Genomic DNA, 21,924 nt, shown 5'->3' with positions numbered 1-21,924 from the left:
AAAATCTTCAGTGCTGGTTACAAAAGTCACAAATAGTTAGGAGGATTCTAAGGGTAGTTTGGGAACGTGGAAAGAAAAAATTGGAGGAGAAGTTAACGGGCACAAGGATACAAAATGGTATTTTTAAGAATTAACTATTAACTTGTCTAGAAATCCATTCTACTATAATCTAGATCCAAAGTAGGACATATACGCAAGACATAGAGAAGTTCCTGAAAGAGGAGACCTAAAGGTGAAGAGTCTGAACAGGACTTGCTTACTCGTGTCTGCTTGTTACAATTTATTCTATCAGCATAGCACTGTCTCCATGCTCTTCCCTGTGATAAAGTCTTCACTCAATCCCACTGGCTGAATAGTTTTCAACCACAGACTGAAATCAGAAAACTACGTGAACTATGTTGTGTATGCTTTTTCGTATCGAAGCAAATTTGCGCCTACCTGCCTACTCCTACGACACCAGGCATCATTACACACTCAAGTGCTTTGTAGATATCAAAGTTGAATAAAAACACAAAAATGAGGAAGAAAATATTCCGCCTCATCTACAGTCCCAAGTCTAGATGTAGTACATTAAGAAACAGATCAGCTTTGGCAGTCAAAACGAAAACCTGTTGAATCATGAATGTTTGTATTTGGTGATAGGGGCCACAGAGAGAACACGCTGAGGGAGTGTTGGGCTGACACCAGCTGTTAACCCTCAAGGATTCTGTAGGTATTTTGTGTTCCTGTGCTCAAAACTCCTCCACCAAATGCTTAAAAAAATAAAACCTTCATTTTGGAAGGTTCTCACTGGCCTCTTTCAAAGGCGGGAACGGTTGTTTAACAACAACAAAAATCGGTAACTCTAAAGTCACTGAAAATGGGGGAAACTTGATTTTGACTGTCAGGATAGTCTAGCACTTTTAATTATTTTTATTTGTCACTCTCAGCAAAAACTTGCCGTTGTATAATTGTCTCCTCAAACTCTGAGACTGTGAGGCTCAGAAAAGAACATTTTCTGAGCAAAATTCTTGCAACTGACATGCCTACTTCAAAATATTTCTGAAACAGTCATCCAACAAGAATTTATCCTTCTCCCTATCAATGTACTTGGTGGAATATCCCAAAATAAAATTTTTAGAATCACTAATCTCAAGGAATTTACCATGTCGTTGGACAGATAACAGCATACAGGAAACATTCAGTAAAGAGAAGAGAAAATCATATACTAATGTTCTCATTGTACTGACTACATTTGCCAGTTTAAAGTACAGGAATTTAGGAGAGGCTGGATGTTTTTGCCTATCATAAGATGACTAGGAAGACCTAAGTCAGTTGCAAAAGTCAGCAGGACAGAAAGGAGCAGGGACTCAGGGACTATTAAAAATAAAAAACTAAGTGTTTTATTTGCTCTTTTAAGGCAAAGAGGATGAAGAGTGAATTGTACAATAAAAAAACAAAGAACATCATCATTATTAAAACCCATCTAGTGGTGTCCTCCACTGGTACTTTGTTAACAATACCTGTGGTCCCTCTGCTTGATCAGACATCTTAGTCATCTTAAGATCAGACATCTTAACTGACCTCCACATCCTTCTTTTCTAAACCCATAGCATCTCTACCTGTACCTCTTTCCAGTTCCTGTTATGTAAGGAATCCTTAATCCTAAACCAATTTCTCTTCTAATTTCTTAAGGAAAAAAATATTCACTTTTTCCCAAAGGCTCCTTTTTCCTGATGCCCTTTCCTAAGGATGCAAATATTGAATAGTACACAAATAAGGGATTCCTTATCTTCTCATAATTACTCTGATACTTTAGTCTCTTCTTGTCCATCATTGACATTATCTGGATTACTGAAATAGCTTCCTATTAGTCTTCCTCCTTCTAATCAGAATAGCAAATAGTACTACTACTACTACCACTAATAATAATAATCACTGTTTTATTTATTAAGTACTTTCTATGTGCCAGAAGAATCCACAAAACCCTATAAAATAGGTAATATTATCCTTATATTGCAGAGGATAAAACTCAGTATACAGCAAGGTTAAGTAACTTTCTTCAGTAGCCCAGCTCTATTAGGTTTCAAAATCTCTGTTCTTTCTGCTAGTCCACAAAGGTTCGAATCACATCCACCTTAATTCTGCTTCTCATATCACAGCCAAAGAGATATAACTAAATTGCAAAGCTGATTACATCACTTCCCTGATTAAAGCTCTCCAAGACCAAATTCCTGAGACTGGTTTTCAAGGCTCCCAAGACATGGCCCTCCGGCTTCATTCCTCCCCACTCACTGTCCCCCAATAATACTCTCGTTCTATCAAGATGCTTGTGGTTCCCTGCACAAACCAAGTGGTTTCATGTCTGGTTTTTCTGCTCACGCAGTTTCCTCTATCCAGAATATATTTTCCATTTTTACTTATCCTTCAAGGTGTCTGTTTTTAGAGAAAGCCTCCCTGAGAAGCTCCCTCAACTGGGCTTCAGTAGTGCCTGAGAGTACTTCTAGCCCAACGCTTGCTATATTGTATTGAAATGGTCTCTTTGCATATGTTTTCTTTGAGTAAAGGAATAATAAAGTTTTCATTTTGTACCCACCCTGCCTCCACCACAGTGAACAGTGTCTGGTAATCACAGAAGTCATGTTGTGGTGTCTGAAAAGGACAGAGAAACTAGAAGCACCTCCCAACCCCGTGGCCATTTCTGGAGCATGGAACCAATATGCCTACACGCCAGACCTTCAGGATCGTATGCCAACTGTCTTCTCCCACAGAACACTCCAACTTTTGTCGATTGGGTCATGTAGACCAGCTATAGATGACCACTTTTATAATTTTCTCTTACAACTGCTTTTGTCAGCGTCAAAATTGATATTGATGATTTTTCATGGTTGTCTTCAATTACGCCAAACCCCACCTTGTTTCCACAGTACTCAGTAACAAGAACAGGCTCTCAGACACATTTATCTTACGTCATGCTCTCTAGCAGTATTCTCCACCTCCAAAGGAAATAGAAATGAGCTACTGTTTACTGAATGGCTAATTTGTACCAGATGTTGTGTTAGGCACCTTCTATTTATCTCATTTAATTTTCTCAACAATCCAGGGAACATCACTCATCAATCTTCACTTCTTCATATCAACCTAATCTTCTCTACTTTATTGGCAGCTCTAATGTTCTTAATCAAAAAAAATTCCTCCAACGCCGTAAGTTTCACTCTTGTCACCATTAGAATTCCACAGGGAATCATTCCATCAGAGGACATCAGCCTTGTGCCTCCTCTGGAGATTATTCCTTACATTAGCAGACTCAGCTTCATCCTTTTACTCCTATAGAAATGTCTCTTTTCTTCCTATTAGAGCAACCATTACATTCTTTATTGATTTTTTTTTTCCCTACTGGCCCACGAACGTCCGCAGTATACAGATCTTGCTCTATTAATATTTTCATAAAATACAGCAAGTCTCAATAAATTTTTTCAAAATTAAGACTCCCTATTTTCTTATAGTTTAAAAGTTCATTTAGGCACAGAAAACCATATATTGTATGATTCTAATTATGTGAAATATCTAGAATAGGAATATTTTAAAGACAAAAGTTTGCTTAGGGCTGGGTGGACGAGTTAGGTATGAGAGAATGTAAATTGATTGCTAACCAGGATTTCTTTTAGAGGAGTTGAAAATGTGGTGATGGTTGTACAACCTTGAGAATATACTAAAAAAAAAAAAAAGTATTATACACTTTAAAAATAATTTTAAGGCTGGCCATGGAATCAGAAAAAAAAGGAATAATATGTTTTTATTCTTATCCTCTTTCCTTCATTATTTTAACAGTTTTATCAAGATATAATTCACATACCATACAACCATTCATTAAAATACAGGTCACTTTACTTACTATGCACTCTTTAGAAAATAGACCACATCTTATTCAACTTGGCATTCTCAGGACCTAGCACAGTATTCAGAAGATAGTAAATGCTCATTCTATGAATTAGGTACCTATACCTCTGAATTTACTACTACTAATATAGCTATGCCATATGTGGGTTAAATATACTTTCACAGGTTTACTTGGGGGAATCAAGACACTATTTATAAAAACATTTCTATGGGAAAAGATATATTTAAAGCAAAAAATAAAACCTACCAGAAACCTGCCAACACCTTGCCACTAATAAACAAATAGAGCCCATGGTTTATCTTGCAGGGCACTCACTGTCAGTCCTACATCCTAGCCCCCTCCTAGACAAATATCTGTATTCTCTAGAAACACGCAGATTCTTTATAACAAATTTAATGAGTGTTCCAACCTCTAGGTTGTAAACACTATCCCTGGAAGAAGAGCTTTTGAGGAATGAAGAATATTTTCTTCAAGGTAAATCCAGTATTTTTCAGGATAGTTTTCATTTTTATTATGCTTTCAGAGTGTATGAAAAATAAGAGAATGGAGCTTTTAAAAACTACTGTTGAATGAGTCAGTATATACATAAAAAGCCATTTGTTCAAGGATGTAGCCCTCTTTTGTAAGGACTGCAGTTTCTATCTAATCCACAATTAGCCTTTTTTCTATTTTTCTTGCACTGCATTTTAAGCTTCATTTTATTCCACTGCAGTTTTTTTCATAAAAGTTGATTTAAAGGAATCTACTAATGTCAAATGCCATTTACCAAGGATAGTGATTTTGAATCAAGATCACTATTCAGGCAATACTACTGATAAACCTCATAATGTGACATTTTCCCTGCTGATAAACCTCATAATGATATATTCCCTACCATTAACATCGATAATTATTGAACCCTTTATTATGCAATTTCTGTATTGAATAGTACAAGATCCATGTACTGACTTCACTTGGAATGCTTTCTGTATTTCCAGATGATTAGCTCATTCCTCGATATTGTCACGAAGTGATTCATCGTAATTTTGCCTCTGTTTCAGAGAATTAGTCACTAAAAGTTGTATGGTTACACGTTCAAGGCCAAAGGATGAGATATAATCACAATTTAATCGCCGATTCCCTACTGGCGGTCAATGTTTGTTTCATTAGGCTATGGTGTTATTAAAATAATTAAAATCCTCTTATGAATTTTGAAGTACCTTTTAAAAAATATATGCTATATAAATGTCCATGGAGGACATCTGTCTCACTAATAAGTGTACAAAATTCTTACCATTCATAGAGTTTTTATTGTAACCAAACCAGACCACCACTTAAAAATAAATTGTAATTTCTTTATGTTTCTGCAAGCTTCTTACAGCAGGAGTCATATATTTTATTAATTAATTTACTCACAGTTTATCCATTGTGGAAATGTGATTAATATATACAGATTGATTCAGTAAAAAGTTAAATATCTAGTTTGAAGGTTTCATATGCATAATCAGATATTTTTCACATAATTACTTACCTCTTCTAGTTGGCATGCTTTGATGACACTCCTATATCTATACTCATCATAGGAAACACCAAAGATGATGTTCTCTTTAATGGTGCCAGGCATGATCCAGGAAAACTGAGAGCAGAATGAAATTCTTCCACTGTGCTTAATTTTACCCTCTGAAGGCTCCAGTTCTCCCATAATCATCATTAGAAGTGAAGTCTGGAAATAAACCCATTGTTATTACGTTAAATCACTTGAACAAATCACTCTCAGGATGCACGTGTCTCCAACTGTCATCCTAAGCAGGAGTAACTATTCTAATTTTTACAGATTCTATACTAATTTATTCAATTCAAAAAAGTTTAAGCACTTCCTGTTCTAGGTATACTGCTATGCACAAAAGATACGAACAGGAATAAAACAAAGAGGAATAAAAGAGACAATTACAGTGGTGTGTGATAAATGCTACAATAGAGGCTCACAGAGATGGGGCATCTAATTCAGATTGTTGGGATGGGTTTGGAAGAGGTCAGGGAAAGATTAGTAACAGCTGACATTTATTGACGGCTCATTTATTTTCTCATATGCCTTGTTCAATCTATCTAATGCCGTTGTACCTTTCTTGGAAACATGTTCAGAATCTGGGGGCTTCTTCCACTACTACCTGGATTAAGCTAATATCACCTCTTGCCAGAATAAATACAATAGACTTCTAACTTAACTCTTTGCTTTGCCCTTGTCTTCCTATAATCTATTCTCAAAGTGGCCCTGTCAAAATGTAAGTCTGATCATGTTACTTTTCTACTGAAAACCCTCCAAAGGTTTCTAATGTCTTCAGAACAAAAGCCTAACTCCTCACAAGGCCCTTTGTAAGCCCCTCAGAGCCTTTTTACAAGGTCCCAAGTAATGGTGTGGCTCCCATTACTCCTCTAACAGCTCTACTCTCCATGGCTCACTGTGCCAACCCCACTGACCTCCTTGCTGTTGTGTGAACTAGACAGACACAGTCCCATTTCACAGGTTTGCTCCACCCCTTACCTGGAAGACTTCCCCAGAGAGCCACATGACCCAATCTCTCACTTCCTTCAAGTTTTTGCTCAAATGTTACCTTTCAATGAGGCCTTCTCTATCTCCACTGCTTAAAATCACACTGCTATCACCAATCTTCCTTTCTGTTTTATCTTCATAGCATTTACTATCATATGACACACACACACACACACACACACACACACACACACATATGTATATCTCCCACTAGAATGTGAGCCTCTTGGGTTGAGGAAGAGGGTATGTTGTGGGTTTTGTTCACTACTATATCCTCAGGGCCTAGAATGGCACCTGGCACAAAGTACCTACTCAATATAATTGCTAAATGATATTGAATTTTACTCAATAATTTAATGATATGATACATTATATTAAATTAGAAGGGTTCAATAACTTTAAACAGTGAATTACTGGTACATAAATATAGAAACCAATGGAAGTGAATTAAAACTACACAAACAAATCCAAATGCATAAAAGAACTAGTGTTTGATAAAGATGTCATCTAAAATCAGTATATGGTGCTGATATATATATCAGTATATGGTGCTGATATATATATATCATATATATATATATCATATATATCAGATATATATGATATATATATATCAGTTTGATAAAGATGTCATCTAAAATCAGTGGAGAAAAATAGACTATTCAGTATATGGTGCTGAACAACTGAACAGCCAACTGGAGGTCAAACAAAAGAACTGTAGCCATGTATCACACCATATGCATGATGAACTCCAAACAGGCCAAAGAATAAGTATAAAAATAAGACCATAAAATACTTGAAGAAAACATTGAAGGATGCCTAAATTAAAAAAAAACAGAAAGAAAAATGGAGTAAGAAAGCCTTTCTATGACTCAAAATCCAGAAGCTACAAAAGATAAATTAAATCACGTTAAAAAAAATCTTGTGCACAGAAAACGAAAGGAAAGAGTGTCAAACTGAAATATTTGCAAGTTACATCACTCAAAGGAATAATTTCCCTCTTAAGTGATCTTAAAATCAAAAGGAAAAACACTAACATCTCATTAGAAAATTGTGCAAAGTATACAGATATTTTACCAAAAATTAAAATAGAAGTGGCCTTTAAACATATGACAAGATACTGTACTTTATTCATAAGTGCAAATTGAAAAAAACACTGACATACGACTTCACCCAATGAGGCTGGAAATAATTTAAAAATTAGATGCCGTCTAATGCTGGGGATGCTGTGGGGTAATAAATCTGCAATCTTATATGGACTGTATGGCACGTGAATAAATCGATGCAACCTTCAGGAAGTTTGACAGATATACAAATGGTTTACCATTTCTAGGAAGCTACCTTGCAGAAATACTTGTAGACATGCTAAATGGCATATATGCAAGATGAGTCATAGCGTCATTCTTTGTGTTAGTTAAGCACTGGAAATAACCCAAATGTCAATCAATAGGTGACTCATTACATTACAGACCTCTATCCAAACAATAAAATACTATACAGCGATATATATAATATATATACATTCAAAAAATTAAGAAGAGTAGCTGCCTGGGTTGGGAGAAATGGTGGAAAGTGGAAAATAAGCAGAGGAGAAACAGAAGTGAGAGGGAGAATTTTCAACTTTTTATACATTTTAATTTTCCAGAATTTAAAATTTTTAACTTTAATAAATAACAATATCACCTAAAATATATTAGGAAGAAAGGAGGGACAAGAGACAGACATCTTTGTGATATCTAGTTCAGTAAATTTTAAAATTCTTATTGTATAGGGAAAAAAATTCCAAAATTCCTTACTTCTACATAAAATTCTTCTATATAAAAATTAAAACTAGAAGTGTTATTTTCGTATAGAACAGCTTTATAAATCCCAACAATGGAATGGATCTGATTATATATGGATTACATATCTATATATAATATATAAATATATATATGTGTAGGCATATATTATATGTGTATATATACATATATATGTATACATATATATGCACACAATATACAGGTTAAATATAGGTTTGTATATATTAAATACAAAGGTTAAATATATATTTAACAATATTTATCTATATAAACTTATATAGATAAATATATAATATTTATCAATATAAACATTTATCAATATTTTGGTATTTTGAGAGATATGAAGTTAAATGTAAACATCATTGAATATAATATATATATAAAATACCAAATATTGATAAAACTTGGCAGACTTTGTATTTTATTTAAAAAGTAAGCAAAAATAGAAGCCAACAGCCATTCCACACATTTGATGCTCAGTTATTAGCAGAGCAAGCTAAGAGTTCCAGAGCAAGGCCAGCCAGGGCAGAAGACAGAGACTATGTGCTGTCAGGGGTTGTCAGCAAGGCCACAGACCTGCTTCAATTGTGTAGACAACAGAAGAACTAAAAATCCCCACACCCTGGGGGCGATACCATAAGCCAGCCTTTAGCTGGGGATACCCAGGAGTGTAGACTCTTACACCAATACTGCTTAATTAAAATAATTCAAGGAAGTTTCATAAATGAAAGATATTGAATGTAGATTAGAACCCCCCCAAAATTCATTTTCCCAAAGACATTCAATTAAATAAATTTATATCAAGCACCTATTACATGCTAGGTACTATGATAGTCCTTGGAATATAAAAACAAAGAAGACATGGTTCCCCTACAGTCTAGACATTAATAACAAGGGAGAGTGATAAAATTAAACCTGACCTTACTGGGTTTTTTTAAGAGACTAAGACGTGTGTTTTATTCAAAAATTAAACAGTCCAACAAAAATTAGGTTTTAAAATCTGTAAACTCTTTGACTCTGCAATCCTAGTCTTAGAAACTGATCATTAGAAAATTATGAAATGCACAAAGGTACAGATCAATCGATTTACAAATAATAGAGAATGCCATCATAACATCATTTATACAAAAATAACTTGGCAATAATCTGAATATTCAACAAAAACATGTAATGCTATGCAGCCATTGCGAATGACTGTGTTCTGCAGATAAAGCTTTGTGATGTGTTTGATTTCTATCTGAGTGAAACTGGTTACAATACAGTATTAGAGAATAATCCTATTTTGGTTTTTATAAACACATATATATAGGAAAATGTCTAGAAGAAAAATATTTCAAAATTTTTACCCGATTATCCCTAACAGGTGAAATTAGGAATAATGTGCATTTTTTCCCTGATATTTTTTGTTCTATCTGCATTTTCTTGCTTTTCTACAAAGTTTTAACAACAGTATAAACAACTACCATTTATTAAGCATGCACTTTGTTCCAAGTACTGCATCAAGGGCTTTCTATACATTTCCTTATCTAATCCTTATACCTGACCTTATTGTATTTTATATCTCCGGATTTCCAGAGATATAAAATACAACCAAAATCTCAGAGATAGCTACTTGATCCATAATGTCCTTCTGGACACAAGTATACACATATATATGCTTTTATAAAATGCAGATCATAATGTACATATTATTTTATAACCTGTTGTCTTTCTTCACTTAAGAGTATCTTCAGAGTCATTTTTTAACATCCCTTAGCCTGACTGAATAACATGCCATTATATAACTACACCAAAATTTATCTAATCAATCCCCTATTGTTAGATATTTAGGGCTTCCCCCAATTTTGGGCTACTGAAACTATGTTGTGATGAATATATAAAATCTCTGCAAACATACTAGGATAAGTCATACAAATCGACAAGTTATTTGGTTATTTTTAAGGCTTTGGATATACAAATTACCAAATTGAGTGGTGCAGGATTTATCTTGAAATGTGAATATTTTCAATTATTCTATCTTATATTTTAGTTAGACCTTTTATCTAATAAGATTAAAATGCTCCATTCCTATACTATGAAAGGACATCCTCCTAGACTGAGTTGCCAAGTTGTTTCTCAGAGGGGTTTAATTATTCCTAAGGGGTCACTGCCTCCATCTGACTCCATCTTCATGTCTACTTCCCAGAAGAGGCAACTGTAACTCCAGCCAGCAATTATCTGCTCATCAGTTCTTAATAGAGTTGCCTGAAATTTAATTGCTGCTTAAGTCTTGTACCTGTAATCCCAAAGCTATTTGTTTACACCTTTAAAGAAGTAATTTTAAACACCTAAAGAAAATTAATTTTAAAAATTCTGTGAAATACTATTACTGTCTGCTCACAAGCAATCATTCTTGTTTAGATCATCTGTGACTCCTCCTATGGTATCATTTTCTTTTAATAGTGATAATTGCTAGTAATATTATACAAGAAATAGAAGGAAAAAGTAGCACTTGAAGAAGAAACACATTTTTCTAAGAAGAAAATGCACAACTACAGCTACTTTATTGAAAGGCCTGTTTCTCACGTGGGAGAATGTACCTGGAGAGAGAAATAAGCAAACTGTATATCACCAGCACTATGAACACCAAATTCAATGATTAGAAATTTTCTATGGCATTTTGTTTCCCACGTCTCAGACTAAATTCTTCAAAATATGGTTCTTCCTAAATTAGACATTAATAAATAACTGTCCTTCAGGAGTATTTCTATTTTTATTTACATTTTTATCTTATAGCAGCACTGCTCCTTCCTTCCTCCCTCCCTTCCTCCCTCCCTTCTTCCCTCCCTCCCTTTCTTCCTTCCTGCCTTTTCTTTCATCAAAGCTAAAATTATAATCAAATGGGATGAAGAACCTATTTTTAATAGACTTTCAAAGCAAATACCTATTATCCTTAGTAGCCCATTCCAAAGCCAGGAGGCCCTTTCTTATCCCTGATTTTATTCCTTCATGCCCTTTAAATTTATTTCCTAGATAAAGACAACAAGTGTTTATAATTATCTGAACAATAACTCAGGTCTTTGAAGATCACTATAAAGTCTTCTTCTGACAATAAACTTTGACCCTTTAGCTTTCTAACCTATTAATTTTTGTCAGATATATCTCCAAGTATCCACGGTTTATAATTAGTTGGGGTGGGGGCAGGTGTTGAGGCTGACCAGCACTGAATAAATTAACATTCCTATGTATTGCCTTCAAAAAACTGTCCCAACTCAATAATTTTTCCTCATAATAAATCATAAGCAAGTCTGAGTCCATTCTCCAAAATTCTAATGTCAACAAAATGGGACCTTTTACATGCAGTTACTGAAGTAAAATCTAAGCCATGATTTTCCTGGACCAGCTCTGAGAAAATGTCTGTGCCACAGACTGGTAAAAATGGATGCTTTATTTGCTCAGTAAAGTTATTGAATGCTCATCCTGTATGTGCATGACGCTGTGCTGAGCAGTGTCCAAAATATAAAGATATAAAAGAAAAAGTCACTGAAAATAATAGGAAGAAATAAAAGGCTAGAGGATGCTATCAGTGGAATAATTTATATTATAAGGAACTCTATATCCAAGTATTCTCCTAATACCAATGTAAGAATTTCTCCAAAACACCTTATTACATTACAGACAAACTAGAAAAAGAAAGGAGAAAATCATGTCAAGTTAAGATCTTCATAATGAGGTATAAATGAGACTACCTTGCCTGCTCCAGTAGATCCAGCGACGGCCAACAACTGTCCTCTTTCTATATTGAAACTGATATCTTTCAGGACAGGAGCACCGAGAAGTGAGAAGTTACTGAAGAAGAGGCTGTTATCACCACTGGAAATTTTTCTATTGTTATTATTTTGTTTTGCTTTCTCAAATAATTTCCCAAATCCCTGTAAAAAAACCAACAAACATGTTTTTCAGATATTTTCAATAGCTATTTGCATTATGTATGATTAGTTTGAAAAGCACATGGCACATGACCCATACTTTACAGCACACAATTGACAGCACATGATTTCTAGAGCACATAATCCAAAACATCTGAAAATTATAATAATAATTTCAATTTCTCAGATTCTTGCTCACCGCCAAATTTAATTAAAGGTATCTATCTACATATATAAAGGTATCTATCTATATATATGTGTGCATGCGATGTAAATATATACACACACATAAATATATATCCTCTCCTATAGGCTGGGTACATAAACATAATTATTTAATCTTCAGTAGAATAACAATATATGAGGTAGATTTTATAATCCTCTTTCAAAGCTGTAGACTGTGACTCAAAGAAGTTAAGCAACTAAAGTCACGTAAGTAGTAGGCCTGAGTAGAATTACAACCCAGATCTTCTGCTCCATCATGCTGGTAGTACCTTCCTCTGAGAAGCTCAAAGCATTTCTTTAATTAGCTATTATTAAGTGTAAATATGATGATACTGCCATATGATTTGAATGAATTCCATTTTTGTAAGAGTAGCTGGGAGAAAGAATTCTCTTTTGAAAGTGCCCTGCTTCTATACTGCCCCATGGAAAGCTTTAGGGTAGTGGTCTTCAAACCAAAGTAAGCAGCACTACAGATTATCAGGAGGAAGGTAGTGCACACAGTTTTAACGGAATGTATTCCCACATCCTCATCATGCAAAAGTACTCCTTCCTAAAGTTAGTCTGCCTGAGAATTTGCCTGCTGTTTGTCATTTCTCTTTCCCACTTCCTGCTCACAATTGTCCTTCCCTCACTTTACACAGAAGAGGCAGCCTTCTCACTAGCCCTAAGTTTAGTTACATTGCATTTTCTGGAGTGTAAAAAGCTCAATAATACAAACAAGGGGACCGTAAGAGAATGATTTTCTCCTGAAAGGTGATCCCATAAAAGCAAAGCCAGAAATACTGAAGGAGGTAACATCTTATTTCACCCAAGTTTCAAACTGATGGCGATCTATGTGTCTTATCATCTCAGAATCAGATTTCAGAAATGAATTGAGAAATAAGATATTTTAATTAACTTATTATTTATTTAATTTTAATGGGTTAATAATTTAATACAAATTATTATCTGTATTTTAAAGTCAAGTCACACTTTCCTGACATAAAGCAAGTCACATTTAGCTGATTGGCTTGACAATGAGACCTGACTTCATAAATTCATTTATTTCCCATGAGATTGCACTGAAACTGCAGCTCCCAAGTTTTGAAAAAAATTATTTAACATATGAAAACAATATACAATAGACAAGAATTACATTCTTTGACACCACTTAAACCTATGTTGAAAAATTAGTTTTTAAGTTGAAAAGTCAACTTAAAATGTATCAGGTATACATAGTTTTTCAGAACTATTTTAGGGCATACATAAGCAATTAAGCTTAAAGACCACTGCTTGAATTCTTATGATATGGATGGCTAACATCCCTTTCAGTTAACAGATAACTAAAAGCAAAGCTTTTAAGAAGTAGGCAATGAAAAGTCTTTAAATGAGACAAAGGCATCTGTTATTCCTTTATTCATTTATTTAACTAATAGACATTTCTTGAGCATCACCTCTGTATTAAAGACCACTTCAGGGACTTCCCTGGTGGTCCAGCGGTTAACACTCCATGCTCCCAATGCAGGGGGCCTGGGTTCGATCCCTGGTCAGGGAATTAGATCCCGCTTGCGGCAACTAAGAGTCCGCATGCTGCAACTAAAGATCCCCGAGGATCCCACGTGCCGCAACTAAGACCCAGCACAACCAAATAAACAAATAAATATTTTTTAAAAAGACCACTTCAAAAATCCCACATAGGAGAATAACATATGGATAGATATTAACACTGCAATGTGTTTAGTGCTACAACTGAAAATTCACACCAAGTCCTACAGGAGCACATTAGAGAAAGCAGCTGACTCAGTCTGGAATTTGACCAAGTAAATGACACAGTACTAGGCTATGAAGGATGTAAGTGGTTATTTCACAAGAGCAGGATATAGTCTAGGTGTTCCAGGAAGAAGGATCTGCATGCACATTTTAGGCTTAAAAGAACAAAATACATCTCAGGAATGGTGAGTGGCTAGGTGAGATGTATATGGTAAGATGACAAAGGGTATCCTTGGTAAGGTGGGCAGTGCAGGCTATTAAGGGTCTCATGTGCCATGCTTAGAAATAGGACTTTTATCCAATAAACCCTTGGACCAATGGAAGGTTGTTTTTACTAATAACTTTAATTTCTGAGTACAGAAGTAAGACACTTATTTCAGGAAATTTGGTAAACAGAGGAAAGCAGCAAGAAGAAAAAAATAATCACCTGTAATCCTACCACTGAGAAGAAACCATGTTTAACATTTTAATGATACCCCTCCACTCCTTCACATATATATATATATATAAAATCATATATATGATATTTTACATTAAGGAAAAATTATACATAAGGTTTGTGACCTGCTTTTTCTGACTTACAATAAATCATAAATATTTTCACATACCATTAAACATTCTTTTAAATATAATTTTAAGTTGCAGGATAGTATCCAAGAGTATGGATAAACTATAAATAGTTCTCTATTTTTGACATTATATGGTTTTCTTTTTAACTTAATAATTCTGTGATGCATGGACTTTGCCATAAATCTTGGAGCAAATCTCTTTTTTTTAATATGTAAGTATAAATTCCCAAACGTGGGATTTCCAGGGCAAAAGGTATAGCAAAAATTCTAAGCCTTTTGAAAAGTAGCTCCAAATTTTCCTCCATTAAGGTATGAGAGTGCTAGATTTGAGGAACCATTATCAACACTGTTGCTTTCTGGTTTGGGATTTATTTTGTTTTGTTTTGTTCTGTTTTTTCTGTTTTATAGGTGAAAATGGAATCTCACTATTGATCTTATTTTTATTTGATACCTAGTAAAGTTGAACATGTTCCATGTTTACAAGTCCCCTGTGGTTGTCAGAGGAAGGATTATGATATCCTTTGCCTTTACTTCAGTCTCTGTCTCATCTTCTCAACTAGCTGGGTAATAACTCATGACATTCTGAATTTCAGTCTCCTGAGTTGTTGAGGGTTTTAAATGAGGTAATATATATGAAAGTATTTTGTATACAGTAAAGCATTAGTCCATTTCTTTTAATTAGAGGCAGAGAAACCTAGGCTGACCTTTTGGCTCTCTCCTAACCAGTTGTATAACCTTGTTCTAGTTACTTAAACTCCCTAAAGCTCAGCTTCCTAATACATAAATAGAAATTGTGCCTATTCAGTTTGTGTGGTGTGAGGGAAGAGTCATATATAACTCATCAGGGACTTGCCTCTTGAATAACTGGGTGAACGGTGACATCATCAAATGGGTGGAGAAGACAATGGAAGGAGCAGATTTATGAAGCTTGGGGAGTGATAAATGTGGGTGCTTGAGGAGCTTGCAGGGAATTTGGAAATAATGTATGAAGTTCAGGAAAGAAACTGGGGCTAGAGATTTGCCTTTGAGAGTCATCAGCACATTGATGTCAGGTGAGCCTGAGTCACCCAGAGAGTATGAAATGCCAGAAGGAAGCCTAGGTGCAGACACAGTGGCCCATCACCATTGAAGAGGCAGGCAGGGAAGACTTAGAAGTCATGGTCGGAATATAAGATGACATGGAAAGAGTGGTTCACTAAAGCTAAGTTAAATAAGTATTTTTAAAAGAAAAGTTTTAATGTATTGGTAAGGGCAGAATCCAGATTGCAGCAGGGAAAAGTCATAAAAGATGACGAAGTAAGAACAGCTTTGATGGCAAAAGGAAGCAGAACGATAAAGCTTGGAGGATGAGGCTGGGTGGGCAAAAGTCAGAAAAGGAATTTTTTTAACTTGAAAATATTTCAATGTGAAAAGGAGTCAGTTGAAAAAAAGATGTTAAAACTTGTAGAGAGAGACTAATTGCTGGCCCCATGTCCTGAGAAGACAAAACAAGATGATAACGGTTTAGTCAAAGGCAGGAGGAAGCATACATCTTTCACTTAGATAAGAAAGAGAAGAAAAAAATAATCCCAAGGGTTAAGAAAGAAGTTATAAGTATTCATACATGATGCTGCATATTTTGTAGCATCTATATATTTTCTCTATACCTTACAGAAGTCAAGGCCATCTGCTGGGGGTGAGCAGAACCTAGGAGAGATTGGGAGTTTCAGGAAAGTGGTAAAAATCTGGAAAAGCTTTTAGAGAAATGGTAAAGAAAATTAACTAAATACAAATGAAAAGATCTCCCAAGAAAGTTTATAGGCCCATTTGAAGTTGAAACAATAACTGTATAAAACTTATAACTGACTAGAGTATATGATTTTCCCAGATAGCACCTCCTTCGTCAAAGATATCAAGTGAATGTTTTGTAGCAAAAGATTCAGTGAAAGGAAAAGGGAATTGAGGGTGCTGCTGGGAGAAGAACTGAAGTGACTGGTGTTGTCATTGGTGAAGGTTAAACCAGGAGTGGTCCAAAAGGGAGAACTAAGGAGCCTAGAAATCTTCATGAAATTGGAAGGCAGTAAAGGTGGGATGAAGAGACTGAGAGAGCTACGGTTAGGAAATTCTGAACTAAGAAAGAGATTCCAGAGTGTGACATTTCTAAAGTGGAGTAAGTCTAGGTGCTCACCAAGCTCAGCATGTGACCATGAAAGGAAGCTTCTGAACTAACTGTAAAATGTAAGTTCTGAGGACAGTACTGGAAGGATTTCTCATATGGGTGCTGAAGTTTCAGACATGATGGCAGAGATTTAACAAGCACCACTATCCTGGGTAAATATCATCAAAGGGTGTCCAGAATTTGACAGCTGACAGAGTCTGGAGGATGAGGATACAGCCAGATGGAAGGTTCACTGAAAGAGTTGTAGACTGTGACATTTGGGTCCAAAACCTGACTTCAGCCCTTGCCTGTTCTGTGAGCTGAGCCAGGTTCTGTAACCTTCCTAAGCCTCCATTCCCTTATCAGCAAAATGGAAACATTAAGATTTCATCATAGGAATGTTATGAGAAATAAGACAAAATATATAAAGTGCTTATCTAGTACCTGGCAGATTGTAAGGGCTCAAGCATGCTACCTATTTTATTAGATGAAAGCAGAGTGAAATGGAGATTAGAAAAACAATTGTCTGTAAGTACTGTCAAACTTCTTATTTTTCTTCATGCCTAGAAAGGCATTTGAAATTCCTAAAATCAAAGAAGTAAAATCAACCTGATCCACACACCTCTCCACAATTTTTCTGGGCAGATAAAGAATTATTCTCTTACCTATGTCTAAAAAAATGAAGTATAGTAAAGCCCTTGAGGTCAAGTTACTTATGTAAATAAAACCAATTTAAGATATTGTGAAATATGTAGAAGTGGGACATTGGTTTCATAACTCCTATGTTTACTCAACATAAAAAAATGATAAGGAAAGAGGAACTCAACAGGTATTCTCAATAATCAAATATTACTTCTTTAGAAGCTGAAAAATCATTGATAATATTTTTTCTGACCACGAGAAATATTTACTACAGAATTTTTAGTAGTGAATTAAAATAAGTAAAAATAGTAGAAAACAATACATTGGTCTATTTCTCATACACCTTTATGGTGACTGGTGGATGTAAATTGCATTGGATTGGAACTTGAGATCAGAGAGGGTAGCATTTAGTGAGGAACTATTATGTGCATGGTACTATGCTGAATACTTTCCATAAGTTATCTCAGTCAATCCTCACAACAAACTTGCAAGGTATATATTAATATTCCCATTTTATAGATGAAGAACAAGAGGCTCCACAAAGTTCAGTAACTTGGTCTAGATTACACAGATAGTAAACAGCAGAACCAGGATTCAAACCCTGCTCTATCTGGCTCCAAAATCTATGAGCTTTGTATTACTTCCTAATTTGTTATGTGACACAAATTACATGACTTAGCGAAAAATAACGAGGCTTGCGTATCGTATTTAATATTCCTGGGCCTCTACCTCTTAATCTATAAAATAAGTTCTATCATCATGCTAACTTTATTGCCCATTTGGATGAAAACCAGAACCACAAACAAGCAAAGCTTAAATATTTAGAACAAACAAAAACAAAAAATATCTGACCTCCTCCCAGAAGGCTGTTACATTCTCCATCACTACTTCTGTAGTTGTTAAGTTATATTCCAGTGTCTTATATTCTTGCTTTTGTAAGAAATCCTGTTTGCAAAAGAGAGCAAAAACGTATTGCAGAACCAGGATACCATTAATACATTATTACATCTATTTTACACTCTAATAGTGATGCATTCTGTACTTGGATTTTATGAATTATATTAGAAATTGTTTCTTAATAAAATAATTTTATAAGTGTTCTAAAGTTAATTTGCCAAGTACTAGAATTAATCATTTTGAAATGTAATATTTTAAAAAATGTTTTTATACATTAGATTTTTAACATACCACTGATTTATCCTTGTACTATTACATGTTAACCTTAGTGATGAATTTATAAAGCACGCCTGAATTACCCACCAATTGCCTCAATTCAACATTAAGAGAGAGAAAACTATTATCTTCCTCTTTATAGCACCCTCCTTACTAGAGGCATCATTAGCATCACTTCTCTGGGTTAAGTAAAGGTGTGAAGATCTGATATAACCGATTTTAGGGCATCAAACCTTGATTCTAAAAGAAGGGCTCTATTAGCGACTCAGAATCACAGTGCTCCTAGAGATGGTGGGAGCATGAGGAAGAATTAGGTTTATGCATCCTGAAGTCTTCTTCACAGGAGGCAGTTTTAAAAGTCTTGTCCTTGCTAACTTTTTCCCTTCTCGCCTCTTCCATTCACTCACTATCTTTATTTTGGTTTCCCTCTTTTTCTCCCAGTTTTGTTTTTAAGATCTGTTTCTCTGTCTGTATTCCTGTTTAGTGAATCTGTTTCTCTGATGCATTCTCTTTGGGTCTCTATGTCTGTTTCTCCCTCTCTTTCTCTGTCTCCCCACCACCTCTCACATGGCTGTGATGGACTAACAGAAGAAATAAGACTAGTCCCAGAGCTGCCATGGTTCTGAGCTACATTCACCAATTTGTCTAAATTGCAGATCTCAAACTCACATATTTTCAAGATGATAAAACTAAGGAAGGTGGCTAAGTAGAGACTGTGATGAACTGGAGTGGGCAGACCCTCTCTGAGTGGGGAGCTGCCACAGCTTATGAGGGAAGAGGACCCAGTTTACGGTATACTTCAAATTTTCAAAAGAGGCTGAAGACATGATTTGTTGTATATGTGACAGCACACAATTTTTAAATGCTGCCAACTAATTCAAATGCATTGTTTTAGGTTGTTTTGTTTTGTTTTGTTTTTGAATGTAAAGGTCAAATAAAACAGGTCAAGGGCCAAAATTAAGTCCATGGGCCACCATTTGCAAACTCTGGCCTAGGCTAAATAATGGCAGAACTACCTAAAAGTGGCTCACCCTTCACCCTCATTTTTAAAGTTTATGTCACAATGATTTATTTTCTGGTTAAATATTTAAATGGATATCAAACAAGTATAATAAAACATTTTGAACTGCATATTAATTATAAAAATTAAAACTACACCCAAGGTTATGGTGCTGATTCTGTTAGCTTTGCATTAATCGAGTCTCATTACCTGAGGACTTTAGAACCTCTCTTCAAAATTACCAGCTACATCACCTTGCTGATATTTTAAGGTAATTAATGTATCACAAAATGCCACTGTCATCCATCATACAGTCCAGAAAAACACTTGGAAAAGTTTAAGGTGAACACTCCTAGTGTTAGCTGGAAAAACGTATAACTTCCGGATGAATCTGCCACCAGCATTTTGCACATTTGCCAAGTTCATTAGAACTGCTCTACTGATTGATTACTTGAATAAAAATCTCCAGAATACAGAAACAATATTTTCTTCAATTTCTCTGACTTAAGAGAATTTCACAGGCCTTCATTTTATTTCACTAGGCTTTCATTACAAGGGCTCATTAGACCACATACAGACATCAAGAGAGGAAATACTGTGCATCAAACAGGCCCAAGGCCAAGAATACCTCTCCAGAGAGTTTGCTCATGAGAAAAGCTCTAAACTGTTCTAAATTCATTGTGTATGATGCCCCATTTTGGTACATTACCTGTATTTTGTTTATTGCTCCAAGAGAATCATACCAAGTTTGTACAGCCCAGGGGAACTGCCGAGTGACTGCCATGCGCAGAACGATGCAGAATGAGATGGTTGTGAATATTTTTCGAAGGCCGATTCCATTAAGCAGTGCATAAGGAAACACAGATAAAAACACTACAAAGAACCCTGAGAAGAAGAAGGCTGAGCTATTGAAGTATCTCACATAGGCTGCCTTCCGGGTCAGTTTCAGTTCTGTTCTATAAAAAAATAAATAAGATTTGGGATGCTTATTTACTTTTCAAATATCAGGCATCTTGGAATTAAAAATCTGGACATAGACTCTCAAATCTTTCTCTCTGTGTTCTGATCCTTGTTCTACCCTGCATAGCTGTGTGACCTTGTGCAAGTTATATAACCTCTCTGGGCCTCAGTTACCTTATTTGAAAGGGAGATGGATCATAATGAATGTACCAGTGTCTTGCATATAATACCTATAAATATTATTTTTAAATTACAATAATCTTAATAATTATTACTATAATTATTATTTTTATATCTTTATTCACTTCTTTATTAATTTTTAAGATTAATGACACTGATAATTTTTTGTTTGTTGGTTGGTTGGTTGGTGTTTTAAGTAATTAAGTGTGGATATGAGAATAATGACTTATAAAGGAAAAAGACAATTCTGGGATTCCCTAACGGATTGTTAACATTTTAGAAGTTCTAGCTTGACTTTGGGGAACCTTGAAAATAACATATAAGCCATAGAGGAGTGGTTCTCAAGCCTTAGCATGAGTAAAAATCACCTGAGAAACCTGTTAAAATGCAGAGTTTCAGGCCCACCACTCAGAGAAACTGACTGAGTCTGCAGTAGGCCTCCAGAATCTGCAAATGGGGCCTCCCTGAGGGTGCAGTAGTTAAGAATCCACCTGCCAATGCAGGGGACACGGGTTCGAACCCTGGTCTGGGAAGATCCCACATGCCGTGGGGCAACTAAGCCTGTGCACCACAACTACTGAGCCTGCGCTCTAGAGCCCGCAAGCCACAACTACTGAGCCCATGTGCCACAACTACTGAAGCCTATGTGCCTAGAGCCCATGCTCAAAAAAAGAAGCCACCGCAATGAGAAGCCTGCGCACTGCAAGAGAGTAGTAGCCCCTGCTCGCCACAACCAGAGAAAAGCCCACACTCAGCAACAAAGGTCCGATACAGCCAAAAGTAAATAAATAAATAAATAAATAAATAAAAAAAAAAGAACCCAAGTGATTCTGTTACAGGTAATTTTTGAAAAATTATAAGTGAGCAGATGCTGCATCCTCCCTGTCTCTCTCCCTTCAGTATAATTATTTGCAATCATACTTCTGATCCTTTAGTCTGAACTACAAATGTGAACAATTTTTTTAACACATGCAGAAGAGGTTTAAATGCACCAATAAGCAGAAAACAGGGAGTGCAGAGGCTGGTGAGAAGAGAAGACAATGTTGCCTTCAACCTCCGTCCTACTCTTCCAGGACCATCAAAACTAGAGTCACTTGTGATCCTCCTATTCAGCTCTTGCAAGGGAAAGAGCAAAGATAAAACAGACAAGTAGAGAGTGCTGGTGGGAA

The 21,924-nt window shown here is 35.5% G+C and overlaps 1 protein-coding gene across 1 annotated transcript in view; it reads right to left on the bottom strand.

The window, feature by feature from the left end:
- Nucleotides 1-21,924, bottom strand: part of CFTR (CF transmembrane conductance regulator) — a 201,451-nt gene that overhangs the window by 116,884 nt on the left and 62,643 nt on the right. The window contains exons 8-11 of the mRNA XM_065883990.1: nucleotides 20,325-20,571; nucleotides 18,295-18,387; nucleotides 11,941-12,123; nucleotides 5,391-5,582 (exon numbers count right to left, since the gene is read on the bottom strand). Coding sequence (XP_065740062.1) covers nucleotides 5,391-5,582; nucleotides 11,941-12,123; nucleotides 18,295-18,387; nucleotides 20,325-20,571 — 715 coding nt within the window. The remainder of the gene's footprint in view (nucleotides 1-5,390; nucleotides 5,583-11,940; nucleotides 12,124-18,294; nucleotides 18,388-20,324; nucleotides 20,572-21,924) is intronic.

The sequence above is a fragment of the Phocoena phocoena genome, chromosome 9 (assembly GCF_963924675.1).
Source record: "Phocoena phocoena chromosome 9, mPhoPho1.1, whole genome shotgun sequence".
Taxonomy (NCBI): domain Eukaryota; kingdom Metazoa; phylum Chordata; class Mammalia; order Artiodactyla; family Phocoenidae; genus Phocoena; species Phocoena phocoena.
This window is presented reverse-complemented; position numbering and strand designations above follow the sequence as displayed.